Raw genomic sequence first — 17,636 nt, forward strand, 5'->3', positions numbered from 1 at the left:
GTTAACACGTCTGACCAAGGGCAGGCAATGTCCGTTTCCCATCGTGCAACGCTTCTGGCTCATAAATAGATCTGAAATACTTCCTCAATCATGTTTTACGAGCAGAGATGCGCAGGGGGTGCTGAATGGCTAGCTGGAGGGAAAAATAGCAACAGCAGGTGGCCAAAACTGTGCCGAAAATGGTTACGAACATCACTCAACTGCACAGGCTTTGATCTTTCAACTACAATTACACAAACGTCCAGATTAAAAAAAAAATAATAAAAAATGTTTAAATTGGAAAAAGTAATTGAACACACGCGGAAAACAGTGCACAAACACAGTGAGGCACTACTGATACTAATGTATGGGTATGCTCCAGAGGCAATAGGCTTATAGACAATGCAATAATTATTAGGGACCAGGAATAAAAAGAGAGGACTGGAGACGGGTAATGGCAGGCTGGCGTCTCTACTGTCTGTCCATAAAGGCCTGAGGACGAGTATTTGCCACGCATTTAGGATTATATACAATTCTCCTACAATAACCCCGGAGCAGGTGAGATCCTTTTACGCGTCTTTCAGAGATTTTTGCAAAAATTTCATTTCATTACAGGGCATGGGTCTGAGAAGGGCAGCGTCCGCAGCAGGTGAGTGTTCCCAAACCCAATTGGAACAGAAATTTCTGCAACAAGTTCAAACATATTTTATAGGTTTTCAGCTTGACAAGTTTTTGCACCATGTTTCACCTAAGCTTACTTTAGTCCAGGAGAGCTACTCATAATTTGCCAAAAATCTCCAAATTTTTATAATAAGTACAGTTTGGAATGTTTAGTGCTGAAGTGCACATTTAGTGCTGGCTTTTTGTTTTTCTTCATTGAATTGGTTGGTGGCTGACCCCCACCTTGCTGTGCACCCCAATTTGGGATGTATTCCACTTGTATAGATTTTGGCGGTTGGTGACTGTACACATTAAGTCATCAGGCTTTGTCCACAGGCTATTTACTTCATGCAGCATTTGCTTGGACCTGTCCCGCCCACAGCCATGACTCAGTCATGGGTACGGGATTGAAATAGACCAGGTGAGTGCTGCTAAGAGCAGTTCTACTATTCATATGTGAGGCCGTATGGCACATTTTATAAAAATATTTTAGTGTAGGACTGCCTCAAATGAGATTTGCCGTGACGTGGCGAGGCAGCTCAAGAAATTGCAATTTTTTGCCAAAAATCTCTAAATTTTTATAATAAGTAGTTTGGAATGTTAGGTGCTGAAGTGCACATTTAGTGCTGGCTTTTTGTTTTTCTTCATAATAAGGCCGGCTTCAGACGTCCGTGTTTAATCAGGTACAAGCCACACGCATGGTTATGGTCATACGTGTGACATCTGTGTTTGCATACGTGTGACACGTACTGGAGAAAACACGGGTCTTTGAAATAAAAAGAATTTCTATACTTACCTGTATCCAGCGCTGCTTTCTCCGGCTCTGCTGTCTCCCGCTTCTGACCCCCGCTCATTATATTCATTGAGAGAGGGGAGCCAGCACGATCTGAAATTGGCATTCATCATATAAAAAGTGAAAATTCACAGATTTATTCCAACTGTACTACAATAAAAAAATGAGATTTTTAGCAAATAATTGATCAATTTTTTGAGCCACCCCTGCCAACGTCACGGCAAAACTCAATAGGGGGGTCCTACTCTACATTCTGTATTTCATGTGCCATGCGGCCTCCTAGATAAAGTTAAAAGCAGAACCATAATAGAGCACACATACCTGTAACCTGTATATAACCGCTTCTATGTTGCAAAAAAGGCACTTGTGGATAGAGACCAGCCCAGGTCCCAGCATGTGGAGCAAGCTCTGCACCATACCAGGACTATATCAGAACTGATCCTCCCAGTGCCAAACAGCAACCATTGATAAAGGTGGACCAGATCCAAGATGGTGCTTAATTAGCATTGCCTGTGGAAAGGGGTGAGGTAACTGAATCTGAACAGCTACCAACAGGAGGAATACAAAGCAAACCAAAATCAGGCGTGCATGGCATGGTGGTGACCGGCCACCAGAATTTGTAGCATAACTACGACCAAACAGAGAGAGAGGGGATCCAGCACGATCTGAAATTGGCATTCATCATATAAAAAGTGAAAATTCACAGATTTATTCCAACTGTACTACAATAAAAAAATGAGATACCATGCACGCCTGATTTTGGTTTGCAATATATTCCTCCTGTTGGTAGCTGTTCAGACTCAGTTACCTCACCCCTTTCCACAGGCAATGCTAATTAAGCACCATTCTTGGATCTGGTCCGCCTTTATCAATGGTTGCTGTTTGGCACTGGGAGGATCAGTTCTGATATAGTCCAGGTATGTGTGGGGCTTTCTCCACATGCTGGGACCTGGGCTGGTCTCTATCCACAAGTGCCTTTTTTGCAACATGGAAGCGGCTATATACAGGTTACAGGTATGTGTGCTCCATTATGGTTCTGCTTTTAACTTTATCTAGGAGGCCGCATGGCACATGAAATACAGAATGTAGAGTAGGACCCCCCTATTGAGATTTGCCGTGACGTTGGCAGGGGTGGCTCAAAAAATTGATCAATTATTTGCTAAAAATCTCATTTTTTTTATTATAGTACAGTTGGAATAAATCTGTGAATTTTCACTTTTTATATGATGCATGCCAATTTCAGATCGTGCTGGTTATCTTTTTTTTTTTTCTCATTATATTCATTGATTACTCACCGCACTGAGGACCTGGAAGCCGGAGCAGCGAGGGGTCAGCGCTGGAGACAGCACCGCCGAGGACAGGTGAGTATTCAGCAAGCAGTGTGTGTGCAGTGACGTCCAGGAAGTCATTGTAGTTCCCAATGAACTCTGATGACATCCTCACTACAGTGGGTGTCATTAAAATGACTTCACGGGTTCAACAGAGTTCATTGGGAACTCTGATGACCTCCTGGATGTCACTGCACACACACTGCTTGCTAAATACACACCTGTCACCGGCGGTGCAGTCACTGGCGCTGTCCCCGAGATGCTCCGGCTTCCTGGTGCTCACTGCACACACACTGCTGGATACTCACCTGACCCCAGCACTGCCCCATCTTCCAGCTCATCAAGTGCAGTGAATAATCAATGAGTATAACGAGCGGGGTCAGAAGCAGGAGGCAGCAGAGCCGAAGACAGCATCACTGGATATATAGAAAATCTTTTTATTACACAGACACGCGTTTTCTCTGGTATGTGTCATACTGATATCTCACGGATCACAACAGTGTGCGATCTGTGTGATACCCATGCTGCCGGAGAAAAAATTGACATGTCTCCGTGCAGGGCCACGAGGGGTCACATGGTCCATGTGAAAATACGACCGTGTGAGTAACAGCATAGAATAACATGGATACATGCAACATCCGTGTTAAAAACGGATGTCACACGTACCGGAAACACGGACGTCTGAAACCGGCCTAATTCTGAAATGGACAGCCGCTCTATCGTTAGTGTCTTGACCGGGCTTGCAGTGGCCACCAAGGGCTATCCAACCAGTGTGATGGCGGTTCTGTAGAATATCCAATACTACCAGGCTGTATAACTTATCACACAGCTCTCCCTAATAATTTATTAGACGGGGGCCAGGTGAAATTCATTATTGTTTTGGCTTTCTTTATCCAAATGTTTACTTTTCAGTTTAGGGCGCTCGTGCGCTTTGATATTGGATGGTAATTTTTTTTTCCCAGCTGAATTGAAACCATGTGCATATAACTCGAGTTAACGAATTACAGCGAGATGGAAACGGAGAGGGGTCTCAACGCAATGCTGATATTTAGCCGAAAATTGGCCTTGATTTAGGTAACAGCCTGGAGATTAAGTGCCGAGGTGGAAAGGGGTTCGAAGACATTTTTTTGACGAATCTTTCTTTTAACGCATGGTCTTTTTATCAGCTGGTGATATTTTTGTGAAGACGACTTCCAAAATAGGACACAAAAATCAATTAACCCCTTCGGCTGGATTCACATTTACATTGAAGCCTTCCGGTATAGGACAGACCAGCTAAAAACCTGAAGGCCAAATGTGATCGCTGAGGTCCATCCGGCGTGGACATGAATTCTATTATTTTGCTCCGTATGACGTGTTTGTGATCCCAGCCTTAGGCTATGTTCACATTGCAGTTTTTTAAAAATGCAACTTAAAAGCTGCTTTTCACAGTACCGAAACAAGCGATGAGATTTCAGGAATCGCCTGCCCACGCTTGTTTTTGAGAACTCCAGCGGTTTTTTTTAAATCTACAACATGACAATTTTTTTCAGCATTTTTGCTGAGGTTTTTTTTAAAGCAATGAGAAAACGCCAGCTGTCAGTCACTGCTGGGATATGACTGGAAGACATATCTGCAGATAAATAACATTTTTTCCATGACAGGTTCCCTTTAAAATTGAAAAGGGTTGTCTCATTGTGTGTCTCCAGGAGCGCACTGCTTCTCTGCCTCTCTGTCACGGGTGACGGACAGTCATATGGTTTCTAGCTATAGAAAATCACAGCATTTGGCTGCGCAAAATGCTCCCTGACTTTCTACTGTTCCTGCTGTCAGTATTCATTGGTATAGGTAGCTTTCCTGCTGGATTTTCATCTCTCCTCCTTTTGGACCCAGCAGGAGCTCGCCTTCCACCCTGTTGCTGATCATCAGTATTCTCTTGATGCTTAAATACTCAATTCTTCCCTGGACTGGTGCTGGTGATACTATTCAGTTCATTCTAGCTCTGGTTGCAAGCAGGTGGCTTGCTCTCATCTGTAGTATTGTTGCTGAACTCCTGCCTGTGTCATCTGTGGTTAACTAATTCATGCTTTTTTCCCCCCTCTGTGTCCACCTTGTGTCTTCCTTTAGCATTTAGTGGTGTTGACGAAGAGCTCATCCCTATTTAGGGTCCAACACTAGGGATACCTAGGGTCAGGTATCCAGCTCGGCGCATAGGTGCAGTGCCTATCTAGGGGCGTGAGGGACCTCAGGGACAAGATGTAGGTTTGGTCAGGGGTCACCCCCTTTTGTAGACGCAGGGATCCTCTCCCCTTACCTTTAACTGCTCGCTTAGTACTTTCCCGTACCTAGCGTGACACACTCAACTTGTCAGGGGACGATACGCTCTTGATGATTGACAGCTCAGACTGGCAGAACGGCCTCGCCAGTGGTCTGAACCGTGAGCTCTCCCATGCTGCAAGCCTCCACAGCATCCATCGGGCGCCGTGGGACTGCAGCCACCCAGATAGCTTGAAAACGGGGAAGAGGATTACCAAGAGGTAAATTGTAAAGTTGCTTGTTTCTACAAGCATTTTGCAATTTTACCCATTTATGATGATAATGATGATGATGATACATCCCCTTTAAACAAATTATAATCAATGGCAGTTCAGCAAAATCTCCCACTTCCCATCTGCCTAGATGAAACACACAGGAGCTTAGGGAGCGGAGATCCGGGGAGCTGCTCGCAAGACGCATGGATGGAAGGTGTCGATTTGTAGGATTGTGCCGTCTTTTTGTGTAACATTTGTCATATTTATCCGCACGGTTTTCCCTTGATGGTACAACACTGTATAAGATCATGGCTAAAATAATAATCATCACATTATCAGTGTTACATAAAGCGGAGATACTGCGCCGCTTCCCTCGGCTCGCTGTGGATTTGACTTTGCTGGAGCCATTTGTCCATAGATTTATGACAGACGTGGAGTTCTCTGAATAGGGACGCAGCGATCCAGGACGTAATAGCAGCTCCACAAACAGCTGGAGGCGGTTTTATTTTCTTTGTGTACTTGTTAGCAGGTAATCGTTACGGGAACCCTGGATCTTTACAGGTCTAATAACACTGTGTGTTCTCCAACGTAACCTTCATCAGGACTACATATAGCGGAATAATTGTGAAAACCGCTCATCTGGCTGTAAAATAGTCACGTTCTCACAACGTAGAGAGGTTTCAGTAGTCCGGGAAAAAAAAGATACTTACTCTAATCTTTCCCATCTCCAGCTCTAATGGTCTCCGTCAGACCAGTCGTGGTGCCCCCATGGCCACCAGTGACCTGACCGCTGCACCGATGATCGGAGGCAGGGTATCTTCCCACTAATCACTTTAAAAATATAGAGTAACGCTGGCTGCAGTTGGTTTTAAAACATCCTTTGCTTTACTCACCCTCTACAGGTCCGACACTGAATCTCTGTATTGTCTGCTGTGCTGATGTCACGTTGACAGCGCTGCAGACAATCAATGAGCTCTCAGTCCGCGAGCAAAAGTCGCTGAGCTCATTGATCAGTAAACATTAAAGGGAATCTGTCACCAGGATTTTGCTCCCCCATCTAAAAGCAGCATAATGTAGAGACAGTGACCCTTATTCCAGCGATGTGTCACTTAGAGCCGTTTCACACATCCGGCTTTTCGCCGGACTGCCGGATTCGGCGCGCTCTAGTACAGTGTGATACAATACAATGGCAGCGCGGAAACTTCCGGGTCACATGCTCCGATCACATGACAGCATGTGACCGGAGCTTGTCTTATTGCCATTGTACTGTATCACACTGTACTGGAGTGCGCCGGCGAAAAGCTGGATGTGTGAAACGGCCCTTACTGAGCTGTTTGCCATCATTTTGATAAAATCAATGTTTTCTCTTCTGCAGATCTAGCAGTTATACAGAGCTCATGAATATGCAGGACTACCGGACAGATGCCAAGTAGTCCTCTAATGATAATCTCCTGCTGATTAACCCTAGAACGCACACCTGGGGCCTCGCAAGCCTGCTAGGTTACTTGTTTTCTATTGTAGATTTCTATGGTTGCGCGTTCTAGGGTTAAACAGTGATTTTATCAAAAATAAACTAAACAGACCAGTAAGTGAGACATCGCTGGAATCAGGATCTCTGCCCCCTACATTATGCTGCTCTCAGATTAGGTGGCAAAAACCTGGTGAAAGATTCACTTTAACAGTGACTTAGTGCTGAACCGGGGGCTGGTGAGGAAAGTACAGGTTTTTTGTTCTTTAAACAAACTACATCCAGGGAGCAGGAATTTTTTTTAAAGACTGGAAAATTCCTTTAAGGCCACCTTCACGTGTTCGTGTTTGGCATCTGTGTGCTGTCCACTCACATCACAAACGCACCCATGAAATGTGTGCGATTGGTCTATAAATTGGATCAAGTCGGACATGTCTCCACTACATTTTGTTTTTTTGCAGAGAGATAACGGCGTGTGAAAAAGCGCATAGACTAAAAAAACAGCCAGAGCCTATAATCTGCAAAACACGGATAGCACACGTACGAGACCTCGAACAATAAATAGTCACACAGTTTTTGGAATATTTGGATACTGCGCTACCATTTTAAACAGGAGCCACCGCGAAAAATCTCGAAAAATTTAAGAAAATTCTAACTGAAAATTTGGGTAACTTTGCATTATACAAAATCAAACAAACCTAGGTTAATTGCAACAGGTTAACCAGTTCAAAGGGGAATCAATTAGCAGGTTTTCACTGTGTAATCTGAGAGACAGATGATGTGGGGACTGAGACCCTGATTCCAGAGATTTGTAATTTACTGATCTTTGTTTTGCTGTTTCAATAAAAATCAGTGTTTTATCAGCAGGAGATTATCACAACAGGACTAGGTGTCTCCTGCCTTCTTATCCAATCACACCCCTAGCACTGACTGGCAGCTTTCTGTCAACATACAGTGTACACAGGAAGCTGCCAATCAGTTGTGTGGGCGGAGTTATACAGAGCTCAGTATTTCGAGCTCTGCTGGGGATCTGCAGCAAAGAAAATTGTGATTCTATCACAAATGCTGCACCCAAAAACCCAAGTATCACATCGCTGGAATCAGAGGCTTTATTCCTATACCATGCTATTGTGAAATTACATAGCAAAAAAACTGCTGACATATTCCCTTTAGGTGTAGAATTGTTCAATCACTGAGATCTAGATGCCTATCAATTAGTCACATACAAATGAAACCACTTTTTGTTCTAGAATCCCAACCTCTATGAGGGTCCATTACTCTTGCAAAATTCAGTATTGTTGGGAGGAAGGGATGTGGTCCAGTATTACGGTAGGTATCAGATGGAAATCATATTCAATCCTCATCAATCAAACCTCATATTTTTTTGTTTGTACAGGATACAGCCAGGCCCCTTTCTGTTGGGCCTTGCAATGTAGAGTGTCTGTCCGTGCATGATACACAGTGGGGTACGGCTTGGCAGCCCGCCTGATCTAATAGAAGGGCGTCACCTAATAGGCTGCGGGTTTGTGACTGTGCCATCTGCATGTGAACAGCGCTCTATGCAAGCCACTTGTGTGCAGTTTTATCATCTAGCATTCGCCTCCCCTCCATTCCATGGAGGTGTGTGTGTGATCTGCTTCTCCTGCACCTGTGACGCTTCCACATTAGTGGGGGTTTAGCTGTATCCTGGTAGAGCATTAGCTTTTGGCCTGGGCGATGTACACACTACAGCCCAACTTGCTGTGAGTAATACTTAATTTTTGGAGGACATTGTCCTCTTTTTGTTGCTATTTTTTTTATTTTTAGGTATCAGATGGAAATCATATTCGTGGAGGGAAACCTAAGTATCAGGGGCGGAACGATCGAGGTTGCAGGGATCGCCATCGCAACCGGGCCTGGAGGTGCAGGGGGCCCGCCGGCCCAAGTGCCAGCTTCAGCTGGATGTGCCTCTGAGTGCGCACATCCAGCTGAAATGCATCGCAGTGCAGGGACCCGTTGGGTCCCTGCACTGCGATACATGCTGCTGGCCAAACAGAAGCCAGCAGCTTTCAGCGGAGTCCCCATGACTGAGGCAGTGCATGACAATGACATCAGGCATTGCCATAGCACGGATGCCAATAAAAGCTGCTGGCCACTGCTGGCTATAGAGGAGAACGCCGTGCAACATGAGACCCGGGGCGGGTGAGTACAGTGTATATATCAGGAGGGGGACAGTATATACCAGGAAGGATCCATGAAAGGAACATATTTACCAAGCGGGGGACAGTATATACCAAGAGGGGGGCAATAAATACCAGGAGAGGCCCAGAATAGGAACATATATACCAGGAGGGGGACAGTATATACCAGAAGGGACCCAGGAGGGGGACAGTATATACCTGGATAGAAAATATTTACTAGGATGGACGGCCTATATACCAGGAAGGGGGACATATTTACCAGAAAGTTGCCCAGTATGGGGTACATTAGAGCAGGATGGGGGGACATTACTACATAATGGTGGGGAGGACAACTCATATGTCTTTCTAGGATTTAGAACGCTAAATGTATACATATACAGACATCTTTCCAACACATGGGTATTGGGGGGGGGTCCCAGGTCCATATTTTGCACCGGGGCCTATCGAACTCTAGTTACGCCACTGACCAGTATGGCTGCCTGGCTGACTCTGTATACACACAAGCTGACTATACAGCATTTTCAGGCTATGCCAATGCTGACCCAGCTTCTAAACTCCAGATTTTTGGCTTTTTACAATGCCGGTAACTGTTTTATGTGAGTATGTAAAATCCACATTTCAGATAACCTGTATTTATACACACTCGCATAACTAGGCATGGACATTTCCCTTTTCATCTTGAGCGCTGCAGTGCCAATAAGATCTAACAGGGCTGAATGGATTCAATAGAAATCATTAGGCCTGCTGGCCTGTCTGCACAGATAATTACACTTTTGGCTACAAACATACAGTTTTATTTGCTGCGGGGAATTTGACATTTGTAGCCAAACGACTACATAAAAGAAGCACTGGTTTAACTCTCCAAGTGCGAGACCGTCCTTAATATTTCCTAGACTCTTCCAAAGTGCGCCCGTGATGTCGGGTCTGACAAAGACATCTCCGGTGAGTGACCACATACCGGAATATGGATACACGGGCTATGCAGAAATCCTCCATTTACCATTTATTGTTAAAGGGGTCATTTTCTGAGCCCATGTAAGACATATCCCCAAGGTGAGGAGTTGTTTCCATGATTAGGAGGGCGTCTCATCATCAGGTGCGACGGCGGTCAGGGGAGATAGGCGCAATTATCAATTCTGCTGACTTCTATTGGAAACCGTCAACATGCTTGTTGTCAGACACTCCCCTAATAGCTTTGCAGGAATAGGTAGTTTTACTTAGGCCACTCGCGCAGAGATCGAATAATGTCGCCCGGCACGGCCTGCCGCTCTCTGTACAGGAGCGTGCATGCGCATGCATTTCTCTACAGCTGCACGCACCTGTCCGGAGAGCGGCAGGCCGTACCGAGTGATGCGACGCCATTCACTCTCAAGATGACTGGACAGTGACTGGTATAAAGACTACAACACAAATTGCAAGAACAAGACTCAATGCTGGCGGCCATTGAACCATAAAAGCATGCTGGGGGATTTCAGCTCCAACGATCACAGAGATATAAATGCAGCTCTGGGCCATTCAGAACAAGATACATAATGAAATGTAAAGTTGTACTGTGAAAACTAATTCTCAAAGATCCACAGGATAGGTGATAACTTACTTATCAGTGCGGTCCGACAGCTGGTACCGGACTCACACCGAATGGCACCGCAAGGATCCCCACCCCACATCAAAATGGTGTTGGAAGTGGGACACCCGACGGCTGCACCATTCATTTACTATGGAACTGCTGGAAAAAGCCAAGGGCAGCCCCATAGGGAACGAATAGAGCAGTGGTCCAGCATGTGATAAAAGAGACAGTGATAAAAGAGACAGTGATAAAAGAGACAGTGATAAAAGAGACAGTGATAAAAGAGACTGATACAGGTCCCAGTGGTCGGACCTCCACCAATCAGTAAGTTATCACCTATCCTGTAGATAGCTAATAGCTTGTTTTCACAAGACAATCCATCAAACTTGTAATACAGTTCATTTTATATCTTGTTCTGTATTATAGTCCAGAGCTGCATTTACATCTCTCTAATAGTTAGAGCTGAAATCCCCCAGCATGCTTTTGGGCATCATTCACTGCACAAGTCTTGCTCTTGTCATTTGTGTTGTGGTCCTCCGGTCACTGCACAGACAACCCCTTTAATTAACAGATGCCATATAAATGGTGTCCAATGCCATATGACTTAAGCTCTAGTTTATTTTCTTTTCTTAGAAAATGGGAGAGAAGTTTCCAGAAAAAGGAAAATAAAGCTTAAAGGGGTCTCCCATTACTAAGATAACCCCTTCTCAATTACTAGATAATTCTAATAATAATTATTAATAATAATAATAATTTTAATCATTTATATAGCGCTATTAATTCCACAGCGCTTTACATACATTTGCAACACTGTCCCCATTGGAGCTCACAATCTAGAGTCCCTATCTGTATGTCTTTGGAGTGTGGGAGGAAACCGGAGAACCCGGAGGAAACCCACGCAAACACGGGGAGAACATACAAACTCCTTGCAGATGGTGTCCTTGGTGGGATTTTAACCCAGGACCCCAGCGCTGCAAGACTGTAGTGCTAACCACTGAGCCACCGTGTAAATTAAAAATACCCTGTACTTACCTCTCTGATGCCATTCCAGTGATGCTGGCATTGGGAACACTGAGGCTCGCATGACACGGGACGGTGTCATTCAGCACGGTGGCTCAGTGGTTAGCACTGCAATCTTGCAGCGCTGGGGTCCTGGGTTCGAATCCCACCAAGGACAATATCTGCAAGCAGTTTGTATGTTCTCCCCGTATTTGTGTGGGTTTACGCCGGGTTTTCCGGTTTCCTCACACACTCCAAAGACATAGAGATAGGGAATTTAGATTGTGAGCCCCAATGGGGACAGCATTCCTGATGTATGTAAAGTGCTGCAGAATATGTTAGTGCTATATAACAAATAAAGATTTATTATTTAATTTATCTCACATCAGCCCTGCAGGTGATCATTGATTGATAATGTTCCATTTCACTATCACTTCCTTTGGCCGAAATGGACATCCGCAAGAAAGAGAATTGCGGCTGCAGATGTCCGTTACACCCGGAGGTAAGGCCTGTGTTTATTTTATGCGGCTGAATATAGTAATTGAGAAGGGATTGTCCGAGTAGTGGACAACTCCTTTAAACAGAAAACCACTCAATGTCCCACATGATCGGATTAAAGTGTCTTACACGCTGTTGGAGGACGCCATCTTTCCGGACTGTCTGTATAATACATTTCTTACATACATTTTGGAGTGCCAAGTTCTTCTTTCATCATTGGAATAAATATTTGCCAATGAATTTTTAAAAACAGAGAAACGGACTTATAATAAGAAATTAGAGACGTCACCAATGTTTGAGATGCTTTACATACTGTAGATGGTTAGTTTTGGATCTAAAAATGTGCTCACAGGTTCATAGGTTCCCTTTAAATAAATTATCTAATCTCTATCTTATCCATATCTTACCTATAATCAGATTTGTATCTAACCTATATAATTGACCTCTATTTTCCTGTCTATATAATGTATCCAGTCTGCCATCTTATCTTCTATCTAATCTCTCTCTAATATCTGATCTGTCCCCAAGCAACATAATGTTATCGGCAGCACATGCACTGTTTACATATGATGGACTGACAAATTATTTTTTTAAAGAGGACCAACCACCAGGATTTTCGTATATAAACTAAAGCCAGTGCTATACTGGCACTATCATGCTGATTCTATACATACCTTTAGTTGTGAGATCGGATGTATAGTTTCTGAAATACAGGCAAGTAAAGTGTAATACATTGTTATTTGATTGATAGCAGCTACAGAATATCTAATAGGCGAGTCGGGTTTTTCTAGTTATTCCAGCCCCTGTCTAACTGTCCTTCCTTCCTCCTCTGTAATAACAAAGACACAGGGGGAGGAAGGACAGACAGGCAGACAGGGGTGAGAATACCTAGCAAAACTTGACCCATCTATTAGATATTCTGTAGCTGCTATCAATCAAGTAACTGTGCATTTCACAAACTTTACTTGCCTGTATTTCAGAAACTATACATCCGATCTCACAACTACAGGTATGTATAGAATCAGCATGATAGCGCCAGTATAGCACTGGCTTTAGTTTATATAGGAAAATACTGGTGGTTGGTCCACTTTAAATTTTTTTTGATGCCACAAATGATCAGATGACCTGACAATGAGGCATTTTGCTAGCTCGTTAGGTGACTGGTGACATGTTTAGACCGGACGTTAATTGGGAGTGAACGCTCCTCCTTATGTCAATGCAGCTGTAGAAAGGTTTCATTTTCTTCTTTGCAAAACCTGTTTTTCAAAGTAGAGAGTGCAAATACGACAGTATGTGTAATGCAACGTGAATCTAATTTATCTACATCTACCTGACTATCGATATCGGTCTCATTTATATCCACTTATTCGATATTACCCCTCACATTTATGGTGATCCACAACCAATGGTTAAATCAAGTATTTTGGCATATACTAAGTCAACTTAATAGCAGCCCTCCCTCTGAATTATTTCCTAAATGTGTGTCATGTATTGCAGTTCAGTGATCATACTGATCGTGTCTCTATAAGTGGTGAACAGTGGCCACGAGAAAATTCCATCACTGTCAACATTTAACATCCCCCCCAAATAAAGACCCCTGACAAAGCAGTGAAACGGTGCTGGGAGAGACAGACTAATAGGCAGGTGTTTTATCCGTTACCTGGTCGTTTCATGCTTGTAAAGCCAAGTCCGAGCGTTTTAGAGAATAATAAAGGACGCTGACAACTCACCACTTGTTTTTCTTGCGGATGTAGTCTTTTTCCGAGAGGTTGACTAGATAGATCATCGGCTTGGAGGTCAGGAATAAGTATTTATTTAGCACTTCAATCTAGAAGAACAAGAGGAAATTGAACTATGTAAGTGTATATACGCAAAAAAAAAAAAGAACACAGCAAAGATCAGAAAAATTCTAGGACCTGCGTAGAAGAAGCAGGCGTTTATGAGTGAACTTACTTGTATAGTCCATAATGCATTAGCACGCGTCATATATTTTCTACTATGGGCCAGTGACATCTATGATAGCCAAATATTTACATGAACCCCACATGTATCGTTAACTTTTTTTTTATTCATTACATTATACTAGTAAAGGAAGGAGATATACCGTGTGTATATATATCTATATATCTATATATATATATAAATATATATATATATATATATATATATATATACATATACACACACACATACACAGTATATATTACACACACATACACGCTGTATATTTACCGATTGCCTAACATTTTGTGAGTGTATGACCACTTTCTTTTTGGTGCCAGGATAAAGCTTTATAAAAGTCTGGAGGTGAGAAAGGGCCAAGATGGAGAGACTAATGACAAGAAGCAATAGTTTAATCTGAAGTTATCAGCTCTGAGTACAGAAGATGGAGACCGTCTCATAACAGATGGCGCTGCTGTATGTCACCTGGTGCTGACTTTTGTTCGAACGTTTTGGGGATCCTAAAGGATGTCTCACAGACTCCAATCCCAGCTACACCAGAATTCTGATTGTTGGGCTTTTTAGATGAATTTGTATGACCTCCCCTTACAGTACCTTTAAGAAGATGGGGGTATCACCAGGTTTTTCCCACCTACTCTGAGAGCAGCACGAAGGAAAAGAGACCCTGATTCCAGCGAGGTGTCACTTACTGGGCTGCTTAGTGTAGTTTTGATAAAATCACTGTGTAATCAGCAGATTATCATTAGAGGACTACTTTGGGTGCTGCAGGTAGTCCAGCATATTTATGATCTCTGTATAACTGCTAGATCTGCAGCAGAGGAAACAATGATTTGATCAAAATGACAGCAAACAGCTCAGTAAGTGACACACTGCTGGAATCCGGGTTTCTGTCTCTACATTATATTGTTCTCAGATGGGAAGCAAAAACCTGGTGACAGATTCCCTTTAAGGGGAAATATTATGCCTCGCACATAAAGCAATCGATGTGTAAAAGCCCCTTTACACACTGAGACTTTCTAGCGATCCCACCAGCGATCCCAACCTGGCCGGGATCGCTACAAAGTCTCTGGTGAGCTGTCAAAGAGGCAGACCTGGCCAACGACGCAACAGCGATCCGGACCTGCAGAACGACCTAGCTAGTCATTGGGGACGTTGTAAAGCAGCTTTTTGAAAAAGAAGTTGCTAACGAAGTCGCTGTAAAGTCCCCTTTACGCACTGAGACTTTGCTGCACAGCGGGAAACAAAGGACCAAAGAATGGTCCTGAACGATTTGTAGCGATCAGCAACTTCACAGCAGGGGCCAGGTCGCTGATGTGTTTCACACACTGCAATGTCGCTGGGGAGGTCGCTATTACGTCACAAAACCGGTGACGTTACAGCGATGTCGTTTGTGATGTTGCAGTGTGTAAAGCCACCTAAAGGGAGAGAAACAATTGTCTCTTACGCAAATGGAAAAAAATTGGAAAATTGGAATAGCGTATGAGGACATAGTCTGTACACAGAAGTCTCTAAGAGCTGAGGAGCGTGAAGTGCCCCACTTCTGGCTTTATATCATCATAGTGTCCTCCAGTCCCACCAGAACTGAAGACAGAGTGTTGGGCGTAGGATTAAAGCTGCAATTCCCTATTCTACCATTTGCTTAATCAGAAGTGTCCACGATATAGTTAATATAATTGATTGCTTGGTTTCTCTGATGTGTTTTTTGTTGATTTTTTTTTATCTTCTGGTAGTTTTACAAACTACATGTACTCATAAGCACTTAGCAGGTAGTTGCAAATGAAAACCTGCGGATCTTTCTTGGCTCAGAGTGGTCATGGACCACTCCTGGCAGCCATTCTTCTGCTTCCTGTGACGTCAGGTTAACAGAGCAGTTCCATCTCTTCTGCTCTGCTGACTGGGTGTCACTGCCAATGTCTTGTTGATTGACAGTCGGCTCCCCGGTCACTTATACCGAGCCATCTGTCAGTCAACATGCCTTCGAACATCAGCCATAGTTGTAGGTGACAAGAAATGGAGACCATTAATACATATTGGTGACGTAAGCATAGATCAAGTCCCGAATCTCTCAGCTTCTAACAGCTGGGAGAACACAACCCCTGAAAGATTGGTCAATTATTAAAAAGTTTAAACTGACAAGTCCCTCATGGCCCATCACAAGCTGATGCTTTGATATTGTAATGCACCCCAATGTGGCTGCAGTGGACACTTCTTGTTACCAGGCCTCATTCACATTAGAAAGTCCGGGCAAGATAATATTGTCAGGATGGCTTGACAGTCCTATGAGTATAGGGGAACCCTACTCTTCTTGCACAGATGATATCCGGAAGAGAAGAATTCAGGCAACTAAACTTAAACTTCAGCAGCCGATCCTTTTGTTGATAAACCGCTACCAGATTGGTCTGCCAGCGTTCTCCCACATTGGACACCATAGTGCTCGGCCAAGCACTATTGTGTATGGGGAAGTCCAGAGAGATCCCTGTTCCCCAAACAATTGTTCCACCAATAGTTGTCTAATATGTATAGGGGGTCTCCAGTGGTGTAGCGGGAAATGTGGCATCACTGTGAGGCTGCTTTTATACTACGTTTTTTTAACATGAGTCATGAATGTTTTTTTGCTGTAAAAGTGGATCCTGTTTTTACAAAAAAAACGCATGCAAACGCATGTGTTATTTTGCAGGATCTTGTCACTTGAAGTTTATGGGCGGGCATTGAAGTCATGTGATCGGGAGTGAGGGGAACTGAATGTGATAGACTGGGAGCCGGCATCTGACAGCTGCGACGCTGGTAACCAAGGTAAACATCGGGTAACTAAGCGAAGTGCTTTGCTTGGATACCCGATATTTACCTTGGTTACGAGCGTCCGCAGCTGCTAGGAGCCAGGCTGCCTGCTCCCTGCACACGTAACCAAGGTAAACATCAGGTAACTAATCGAAGCGCTTTGCTTCGTTACCCGATATTTACCTTGGTTACGAGCGTTCGCCACTCTTAGGCGGGGGAGAGAGAGGGGAGAGAGGGAGAGAGGGAGGGAGGGAGAGAGAGGGAGGGGGAGAGAGGGAGAGAGAGAGAGAGGGGGGAGAGAGAGAGAGAGATGGAGAGGGGAGAAAGAGAGAAAGGGAGGGGGGAGAGAGAGAGGGAGGGGGAGAGAGAGAGGGGGAGAGAGAGAGGGAGGGGGAAAGAGAGAGGAAGGGGGGAGAGAGAGAGAGAGGGGGGAGAGAGAGAGAGGGGGGAGAGAGAGAGGGAGGGGGTGAGAGAGACTGATCACGCCAGGCTGGTTTCTGGGCATGCTCAGTAGAGCAAACAGGATCCTGTCTATCAGCATGCCAGCGTTCACATGCGTTTGCGTGCAGTATAGTTAGGATCTAGTGAAAAACAGTATTTGGACGCAGCTCAAAAACGCTACAAGTAGCGTTTTTGAAAAAAAGTTAAAAAACTGCAAGTCGCTGGATCCTCACTATAACGCACGCAAACGCATGTGAACGCATGTTGACGCGAGTCCATTGCAAATGCATTGAAATGAAAACGCATTTGCACTGGATCCGTTTTTGCGTTAAAAAACGTTCATGAGGCATGTTAAAAAAACGTAGTGTGAAAGCAGCCTAACACGTTCAGTATTTGGTGAGTTTTTTCCCCTCAGTATTTGTAGCTAAAACCAGGAGTGGGTAAATAATGTATAAGTGGTTCCCGGGTTTCTA

At 44.1% G+C, this 17,636-nt stretch overlaps 1 protein-coding gene across 2 annotated transcripts in view; it reads right to left on the reverse strand.

The window, feature by feature from the left end:
* OLA1 (Obg like ATPase 1) overlaps positions 1-17,636 on the reverse strand; it is a 273,951-nt gene that overhangs the window by 91,281 nt on the left and 165,034 nt on the right. For both annotated transcript variants that reach the window (XM_075318875.1, XM_075318874.1), the window contains one exon: positions 13,713-13,810. In XM_075318875.1, the coding sequence (XP_075174990.1) occupies positions 13,713-13,810 (98 nt within the window). The remainder of the gene's footprint in view (positions 1-13,712; positions 13,811-17,636) is intronic.

The sequence above is a fragment of the Anomaloglossus baeobatrachus genome, chromosome 7, assembly GCF_048569485.1.
Source record: "Anomaloglossus baeobatrachus isolate aAnoBae1 chromosome 7, aAnoBae1.hap1, whole genome shotgun sequence".
In the NCBI taxonomy this organism is placed as follows: Eukaryota; Metazoa; Chordata; class Amphibia; order Anura; family Aromobatidae; genus Anomaloglossus; species Anomaloglossus baeobatrachus.